Raw genomic sequence first — 10,012 nt, forward strand, 5'->3', positions numbered from 1 at the left:
TTTTTGTTTTTTTTTTTTTTTTTTTTTTTTTGTTTAGTACATATACATATATATATATATATATGATAAATGTCTGACAAAATAACACATACAATATACAATCAAAAGGATGAGGATACCACACCTGAGTCCTATGGCTGAGGTCAAACAGACAGATTCCCAAGTAAAGGGTTGCACAGCTGCTGTGATTTTAGTAGATGAAAAACTAGCAGCTGTTTAGCTCAAGGAGATGTACAACATACTCAATGATCTCAACAGACTAGACTACACTCATCATACTCAACCGGAACAGATCCTCATGATGTGAAGCCAAATTCATGGCGAGGGGGGTTGATGGTTTGATGTAATGAAGAAAAGACATAGATACAGATATACACAGAGTTGTACNGTTGTACCTTTTTTTTTTTTTTTTGAATTCAAAGGAGAAAAGAAAAGAATATCAACCCCTTTCCAGCTGACTTATACACTTTTGAGTTTTTTTTTTTTTTATGCTTCATCCATCCTTTTTGGAAACGTTGTAGGGAGAGCATGATGAGCAGCTGTTTTTCTGGAAAGACTTGCCAAAACAGAGGTTTTAAATTATACATAGATAAAAGGTGAAACAAAGAGCTGTGCAAACCTGTACAGGGAACCTACAACATGAGGCTCAGACATATAAACACATTAGTGATCACACAACCCAATTGAAGTTTGAAGATGTGCGAAAGTGTTCAAATTCAAGGGTTTGGTAAAAATATCAGCAAGTTGTTTATCTGAGGACACATGAGAGATCTCAACTACCTTGTTTTCAACCAGTTCACGGATAAAGTGATGTCTAATGTCTATGTGCTTAGTGCGAGAGTGTTGAACAGGGTTCTTTGAGATATTGATTTCACTTTCATTATCACAATAAACTAAGAGGGTTGAGGATACAATACCATAATCAGACAACATTTGTTTCATCCACATGAGCTGAGTACAGCAATTCCCCATGGCAATGTATTTAGCCTCTGCAGTAGACATAGTCACACAACTTTGCTTCTTGCTGTGCCAGGCGATGAGATTATTCCCAAGGAAGAAACAACCTCCAGATGTGCTTCGTCGATCATCAAGACTTCCTGCCCAATCAGAATCACAAAAACCTGCAAGATTCGAGTTAGTTTGCTTAGAGTAAAACAGACCTCGATCAGTTGTTCCCTTGACATATTTGATGATCCTTTTGATAGCATTCAGATGAGACAACCTTGAATCAGCTTGATACCGAGCACATACACCAACACTGAAGCACAAATCGGGCCGAGTAGCAGTGAGATAGAGAAGACTTCAAATCATAGCTCTGTAGAGCTTTTCATCAACCTTTTAACTAGTTGAATCCTTCGACAACTTTGTCGTTGAGCTCATAGGGGTCCTGGCTGACTTGCTCGTTTGCATTCCAAATCTTTGAATTAAGCTCCTTGCATATGTTGATTGAGAGATGTGAATCCCACTATCACTTTGTTTTATTTGTAATCCCAGAAAGTAGTTCATCTCGCCAACCATGCTCATCTCAAATTCCTTAGTCATTCCTTTGACAAAGGTCATCACAAGTTTAGGATTAGTACTTCCAAACACAATATCATCCACATAGATCTGAACAATGAGGATGTCTTGTCTACAATGCCTCTTTTAAACCCATTTTCAAGAAGGAACACAGTGAAACGTTCATACCATGCTCGTGGTGCTTGCTTCAATCCATACAGAGCCTTCTTGAGTTTGTACACTTGATTCGGAAATTTTGGGTCTTCAAAACCGTTTGGCTGAGTGACATACACTTCTTCTTGGATGATCCCATTTAGAAATGCACTCTTCACATCCATTTGAAACATCTTAATGTTCAGAAGACATGCCATCCCCAGAAGTAAACGAATGGATTCAAGACGTGCTACATGAGCAAAGGTTTCATCAAAATCAACTCCTTCAACTTGAGAGTAACCTTGAGCAACTAATCTTGCTCGATTTCGTGTAACATTTTCATCCTCATCAATCTTGTTCTTGAAGATCCACTTAGTATCAATAACATTAACTTGCGGAGGTCTTGGAACAAGATCCCACACATCATGCCTAACAAACTGATTAATCTCTTCATGACACGCAGTAAACCAAAACTCATCATCTAAGGCTGCAAAGATGTCAGATGGTTCCAGTGTTGAGACAAAACAAGAATGTTGTAACATTTCTCGGAAGTTGATCTGAACTCCTCTTATTTGTCTTTGACCTTCTAGGTTGTCAATCACATCCGATTCTGAGTGATTCTGAGGAACTTAGAAAGATGGTTTACCTTGAATCCACAGATGGTCCTTGAGTAACCCTTGTTTCTTCTTCCTGATCCTTTTCAACTTTCTCTAGATCAAGAGTTGACAGATCTTCATCATCCTGAGCTACAGAGAATTCTTGAGTAGGTGATCTATCATCAAATACAATATTAACAGATTCTTCAACTCTCTTGAGACGTTTGTTGTATACCATGTAAGCCATACTGTTTGTAGCATATCCCAGAAAAATACCTTCATCACTCCTTGAGTCAAACTTACCCAGGTGATCTTTATCATTCAAAATGTAACAAATACACCCAAACGTGTGGAAGTAGCACTGATTCGGAGTTTTCCCTTTCCAAATTTCGTAAGGAGTTGTGTTGGTGTTTGGTTTCACATAGACACGATTGATGATCTAACAAGCAGTGTTTATCGCTTCAGCCCAAAACCTTGGTGACACATTGTTTCTGTGAATCATGGCTCTTGCCATTTCTTGAAGAGTTATGTTATTTCTTTCAACAATCCCATTTTGTTGTGGTGTCCTTGGTGCAGAGTATTGATGTCGTATCCCTTGAGAGTTGCAGAATTGCTCAAATTCTTCATTCTGGAACTCACCACCGTGGTCACTTCTAATTTGAACTATAGGTCCCTTTTCAGTCTGAAGTTGCAGAGCCAGTATCTTGTAGCTCTCAACAGCTTCTGATTTTTTAAAAATCTGACCCAAATGAACCTAGAAAAATCATCAACAAGTACAAAGGTGTACCTTTTTCCATTCAAACTTTCAGTTTGTACTGACCCCATAAGATCCATGTGTATTAACTCCAGAATCCGTTTTGAACCAATATCAGCGACTTTCTTGTGTTGTACCTTGATTTGTTTTCCTTTACTGCAAGCATCGCAAACTGCATCAGATTTTCCATCGAGCTTTGGTATACCTCTGATAACGTTAGCCTTCACTATCTTGACTATACTATGAGTGTTGATGTGACCAAGCCGTCGATGCCATAGATCAAGTTTAGAGACTGCAGCGGATAGACACATCTCTGACTCTTTCCACATATAACAGTTGTTTCCTGAACGAACTCCAGCTAGAACTTTTTTTCCATTTTCATCACATGCATCGCATTCCGTTTTTGTGAATGTGACTTTAAGTCCATCATCACATAACTAGCTTATGCTGATTAGATTTGCACGAAGTCCATCAACAAAGTACACTTTCGCCAGTTGAGGTTGGTTGAATCTGTCAATCACCCATTTTCCTTTGATTTGACCTTTTCCTCCATCACCAAAAGTGATTTTTCCACCTAAAATAGGTGTAAATTCGTTTAATGCTGATTGATCTCCTGTCATATGTCTTGAGCATCCACTATTAAAGTACCAAGAGTTGACTTCAGATGAACCTGTAGATGTGTATGCTACATTGGCTTATTCGTCATCCTCTTCAAGTTTTATCAAGATTAGATTACATCTTAAGCTGATATTTTCGGTTGTGTCTTCACCAGAAACAACAGTGGAAGCCTTGAGATTGCATCTTATGTAGATCTCATCATCCTCTTCATACGTCTTCATTAGGTTGAAATTTGATCTTTCTGTAAGCATATTACTGTACAAGTCTTCCTTTGAGATCCACACAGAGCAGAACTTCTCTGACTCCAAGTAACACTTATTGAGATTCCACAACAGAATGATCTTCTTCCTGAAACTGTAACAGTGTTCTCTTTGATGATTGCCACCACAATGATCACACCCATAAGTTCTTCTCCTTATGACCCTCATGTGATGGTCCTTCAAAGGATTATTCTGCCTTTTCTCTGATCTCTTTATCACCGAAATTTCGTTCTCCAAATCAGTAGATATATCTACTTCCTTTTCTAAGTGATTGGCACTCACGAAGTTCACAGGTTGAACTGTCAGATCACTTGAGGTTCCAATATTTCCTTGATACCCTAGACCTCTGTGTGTGGCATTTATTCTTCCCATGGACATAATCTTGTCTATTTCCTTGGTTCCACTGTTCAGCATCCTGATCTGCTTGTGTTTCTCATTCAATTCCTTTTCAAGTATTGTGGCTCTTCCCTTTTCTTTGTAATACTCTTCTTGAAGGTTGCTCAGTTTCTGAAGAAGTCCTTCAGTTGTTTGATCAGTAGACTTGAGTTGAGTGTAATTGACCTTTTCCGTTGTATCTTCATAGGCTGATTCAAGTTTAGATCCCAGAGTAAGCTTTTCTTAAATAAGCTTAAGCTTATCCTTGCTTAGTTGTACCCAACTGTCATACAAAATTCTGTATTCCTCCTTGGGATTGATTTCTTCGTCACTCTCTGAATCAGACTCAGCACCTATCTGAACATTATCTCCACTGACTATAAAAGCAACAAAGTTGAGCAGTTCTTCCCCTTCCTCATCAGACTCAGAGTCACTGAAGCTCAACAAGGATTTCTCCTTTAACTTGGTTTTGTTAGGACATTCAAATTTTTTATGTCCCATTTTGCACTCAAGACACTACAACTCTTTCTGTTTGGTTACAGGACATTCAGGTTTGATATGACCATAACCTCCACATTCATAGCACTGAATCTCCTTTCTCTTACCAGAATAGTCAGCATCTGGTTTTGATGATCTACCACCTGGTTTGTCTCCTTCTGTATTACTCCAACGTCGTGTGTCTATGTTGTTATTTCTCTCAACCTCTTTTAAAGCTTTACTAAAATTTATGGCTAACAAGGACATGCTATCTTTGATTTCTTGAAACTGATCAGGTTTTTGATCGGCCTGAAATGCAATGCTTTTAGATGGTTTGACTTTGTCTTCATCAGCTTCCATTTCTTCAGATTTTAGTAACCTGACCAATTCAGTAAAAGTCATTGACTCAGTGTTCCCAGCTACCCTCATTACAGCCTTGTGAACAGCAAATTTGGCTGGAAGACACCTCAACAGTTTCTTCACCAGTTTTTGATCCTTGTAGGTCTTTCCAAGTACTTCAGCTTCATTTGCTATGGCACTAAGCTTTGAGCTAAACTTCACTATTGTTTCATCTCGAGCCATCTTCAGACACTCAAACTGAGTAGCTAACATATCAAGTCTCGTTCTCTTAACACTTGACGTTCCTTCATGAGATTGTTGGAGAATATCCCAGGCTTGTTTTGCAGACTTGCATCCTTGAATGAGTTTGAACTCATCTTCATCCACACCAGAGAAAGTGGCATTCATGGCTCTTGCATTGAATTTTGACAGATTCTTCTCATCAATCGTCCATCTGGCTTTAGGTTTTGGAAATTTAACTCCATCTTCTGTTGTATCAAACGGAGGTTCCCATCCTTCTTCTACAGCTGTCCATGCATCTTCTCCTTGGCCTCTGATGAGTTGTGTCATTCTCCAATACCCATATCTCTGAGTATCCAACATGATGTTCTTACTTGTACCCGTACCATCAGTATTTGGTTCCATAACTTAGGATCTAACCTGTGTAGAGACGACAGTCTTAGATCGGTTTCCCTCTCTGATACCAAATGAAATAACTAGAACCTTGAATACTACTACAGGAACACCAGGGTCAGTAAACTGAGCTTTATTAAGAATTTCTCAAACAACTATCTTACAAGCTTGTTTGATCATATTTATGCAACACCACAACAGCTGGTTTGCCACTGAAACAATCCTAATCTACCCAACCTTACCTGCACAGCAACAGCTATGCTCACTCTTTATTCACTCACCTATGAAACCCTCAAGCAATATTATTCTTCTTGCTTAGATCTAAACACACACACTTTTCTCTCTATAAAAGTGGTAACCGAACAAGGATGTGAATTGCTTCTCTTTTATAGACAGCAAAAATCTTCACCATACTCTTCTTTATCCATCAAATCCTTTTATGCACCATGTCCTTCAAGAGCCTCTCTTTGTCCAATGAGTCATAGGAGAAACCTCATCATTATGTTGACTTCAACACTTCACTTGCTTGTAGCTTCCAACGAACACCTTTTTAGCCTTACATCTTTTCGCCCATGCTTAACATCTCCACGCTCGATGCATCGTACTGTCTTCAAGGTGTTGTGCTGGCGGATCAACTTAACACTTTCCCGCTTTGTCTGAAGTCCTTCAGGTACACTTCGCGACAGCTTGTAACTCGTACATACCTCTGTTTCTTCAGCTTTCTCAGAAACCATTGAGTTAACAGAGTTGATATTAATACCAACATGGTTATCATTAATATCGCCAAAACGTTTATCTTGGAAGACATCAAACTCTACGGCAAAGAGATGGTTATTAGGATTGCCATTGGTCGTACTGTTAACTAGACCGAGGAAGCCATGGGTTGAGTCTTTGTCGTAGTTTACGGTTGGGATAACGATGAAGGCGAGACCATGACCGAGGTTGTTAGGGTTTGACCGACGAGGAGTGATGGAGAATGTGAAAGATGTTTTGAAAGAGTAAACAGAAGAAGAAGTGTTGTTGGATGGTTTGAATGGGATTGGATCTGTGTATAGGCCTGAACATGTGAGAATGGAATATTGTCACGGGTCATGGAGAGAGCTCCGGATCGGCTCATGCCATCGGTTGCTGGTCCTAGCTCGGCATATCCGATGAAGACTAGATTTGTTCCGTCGAAATGGTTGAAGTTGAATTTGACGGCGGAGATGGTTTCAGAGCTTAACAAAGCTATGAACAGAGCAATAAAACATAATTTTTTCATTTGCATTATGAGTTTTGTGTACTTGTGTTTGATTTTGGTATATTATGGTAATTAGGGAAGGTGGTGTGTATTATATATATAGGGTGGCAAGAGACATCCACTTTGACTTTTCAAACATTTAGTACTAGTGGTTAATTTAGATAGCATCAACTCGGACACATAAAAAGACTCATTAATTTTATTTCTAGTTGATTATTCTGTTTAGCACTAAATATTTATTTAGTAGTTTCAATCATGTCCAACACACATCAGTTTTAACATAACGTCGGTGGTGCAACTACCACTAACATGTATCCTCCAAAACAAACGAAACGATTGTTCTTGACTTCGCTTGTATGTGTTTGGAAGGTTATCTCAACATGTTTACATATATATGGCGAAGTGGTCTAAGTCTAACCACCTCCTACAGTATCTTTAGTCTCCTCCCATACGGAATTCGTCGAAGACAAGCTTTGTTACATGATGACATGGATGATATGGATGAATATTAGTCTTATTCACTTCCAGTCGTTTTTTATTTTTGGGCAATTTTTAATGGGCTTTTATTGTTTATCTCTTCGAATACTTTTTGGTTTCTATTTATTGCTTATCTCTTATACACAAAACTACGTAGTATCCGTTTGAGCCTGACCGAAACGTATCTATCGGTTCGTTTGTTTGCTTATGTTTGTTTTTGTTATTTGATTGTGAATGTGATAACTAAACAATACTTCCTTTGTTTCACAATATGTGTCATTTTGATACTTTATACACAAATTAATAAAATATATTACAATATCTCATATACTCTTTGAATTTAAATTGATTTTTGATATTTTTCAACGAAAATGAGGTTAAAATTAGAAATTTATGCTTAATTAATATATTTTGAAACAAAATAATATTGTTAAAATAATATTTTTTGTGAAACAGAGGAAGCATTCAAAGTCTACTTAATTATTCTGAGAAAATGTTAGTTAAAACTTAAAACTACTAAAAATGACTAACATAAAAATTTGGAGATACTACTAAATCAGGAATTAAAACGTCGTTGATTTTTAGTAATCTGAGACAACAATAATTCATCACAATGTCGGTAAAGCCATAAAATTGAGCATTTATTTCACTTCAATTATCGCAAGCTAAAGTCACGACAGATAGTGAACCAGAAACAAACCAAAAGAAAACCGATGATCTCGAACCAGATAGAACCGATTATTTCTTCAGTTCTGGAAAGCCCAGTCCCAAATCTCGTGACGCTGGACACCATGTCCCATCGAACCGGCGAAACCGATATACATTACCTCGTGAACCACATTGGAAAGGTCGAATTTTGCTTCGATCAAAGGCCGGTTCGGTTTCTTCAAATGTGCCAAACCAATGGTAACCGAGATGACTTTGTGATTGTTGTTGTACTCGATCCAAGCCCTGTATCTGTCTCCACTACTCAGCTTCAAATCCTTAAACAACCAACCGTTTCTTGTCATAACCCAATAACCGGATTTGACCGAAACCACCGAATCAACCGAGTTAATGTCGACTCCGACATGGTTATCGTTCATATCACGGAGGTTCTTGTCCTGAAAGACATCAAACTCGACAGCAAAGAGATGGTTATTAGGATTACCGTTGCTGGTTCGGTTCACAAGACTGAGATAACCTAAACCGGAACCGTCGTGTTGGTTAGCGGGTACGACGATGAAGGCGAGGCCGTGACCTGGACCAGGGTTTGTTTTAGGAGTAATGGAGAAAGTGAAAGAGGTTTTGAAAGGGTAGAGAGACGTAGCGTTAGGCTTGAAAGTGACTGGACTGATGTGAATAGCTCGGCCGTGTGAGAAAGGGATGTTGTCTCGTGTCAATGCGATGGCTCCGGAGCTGTTCGGACCATACTCAGCGTCTCCATGGAATGATATTAGACCGGTGCCATTACCACCAAAGGAATTGAATTTGAAATTGTAAGCAGTGGTGGTTGTGGATTGAGAGGTGAAGAAGATAGCTATGAACAGAGTGGTGAAACAGAGCATTTGGTTCTTCATTTTTTTTTTTTCGCTTTGTTTTTGGGAATTTGGGAAGTGAAACTGTGAAAGTGATCAACTTTATAAAAGGCGATTAGAGGGTGAAGATATCAAGAAAGGTTTTTGGCTTTGTGTTAAAATAATGGACATTGAGAAAGAAAAAAGAGACAAAGAATTTGAATTATGGCGTTATATGACAAATTCTACTTCTGAAAATGCACAAAAACGTTTCTTCTTTTTTTCTTTTTCTGTGGCCACGATGCTGCAAACAAGACTTTATGAGTGGTGGTGGCCAAATGAGAAAGAAAAAACAAAAAAAGTTAAATTTTCGTATCCACTATAATTGAATGAAAGCATGGATAACAAAAAAAAAATGACTAGTACGATGAGGTTGGTCCGTCGCTTTCCCTAACACTATTCTCTCATTCATATAAAATCAAATCTTAACATATTTCATTTAGTTATACCGAAACTAATTTTTTAAAAGATTTTTTTTAGTATTATACAAAGTGAATTTTGTATTTGTTAATGCTAATAATAGTTCATTTCTGTTTTCAATATCTCTAAAAGCACTTCTAATGGGAGCTTCTTAGAGGGTTTCGTAACATTAAAATTAAAAAAATTAATCAAGAAAAAGGAAAGAGAGTTAGGAGAGGATCTTTGTTAAGATGTAAGAACCTTTGAGTTCTTATTAAGAACCTGATATGCCACTTGTCTTAAATTTTTGAATAAATAAGAAAATTAACCTAAAATAATATTACAAAATATTGCCATTAGAGATGCTCTAGTTCTCAATAATTATAGTATAATATTTAAATTATAATTCTAGAATATATTTAAATTATAATTATAGTGCAATGAATCTTAGCTTGATTGATACCTCTTAAACTATTTTATAAATTATTATAAAAGACATAGACTATATATTTAAAATAATTCCAATATAGTTAATTAGTTATGCTATGTATTATGATTTTCCCCTTAAATATGGTATACAAGTCATCACGTTTTGGTCCAATCTTCTAATAGAAGATGAAACTTTCTACAGCAAGGTA

The 10,012-nt window shown here is 37.4% G+C and overlaps 1 protein-coding gene and 1 pseudogene across 1 annotated transcript; both read right to left on the reverse strand.

Moving 5' to 3' along the window:
* The window catches only part of LOC109129526, a 10,071-nt pseudogene extending 3,102 nt beyond the window's left edge, over positions 1-6,969 (reverse strand).
* Positions 7,966-9,153, reverse strand: LOC104751221 (lectin-like protein At1g53070). Its single transcript, XM_010473131.2, has one exon. It carries the CDS (start codon positions 8,976-8,978, stop codon positions 8,166-8,168), a length of 813 nt encoding a protein of 270 aa, XP_010471433.1. The 5' UTR covers positions 8,979-9,153; the 3' UTR covers positions 7,966-8,165.

Source organism: Camelina sativa, chromosome 16 (genome assembly GCF_000633955.1).
Source record: "Camelina sativa cultivar DH55 chromosome 16, Cs, whole genome shotgun sequence".
Classification (NCBI taxonomy): Eukaryota; Viridiplantae; Streptophyta; class Magnoliopsida; order Brassicales; family Brassicaceae; genus Camelina; species Camelina sativa.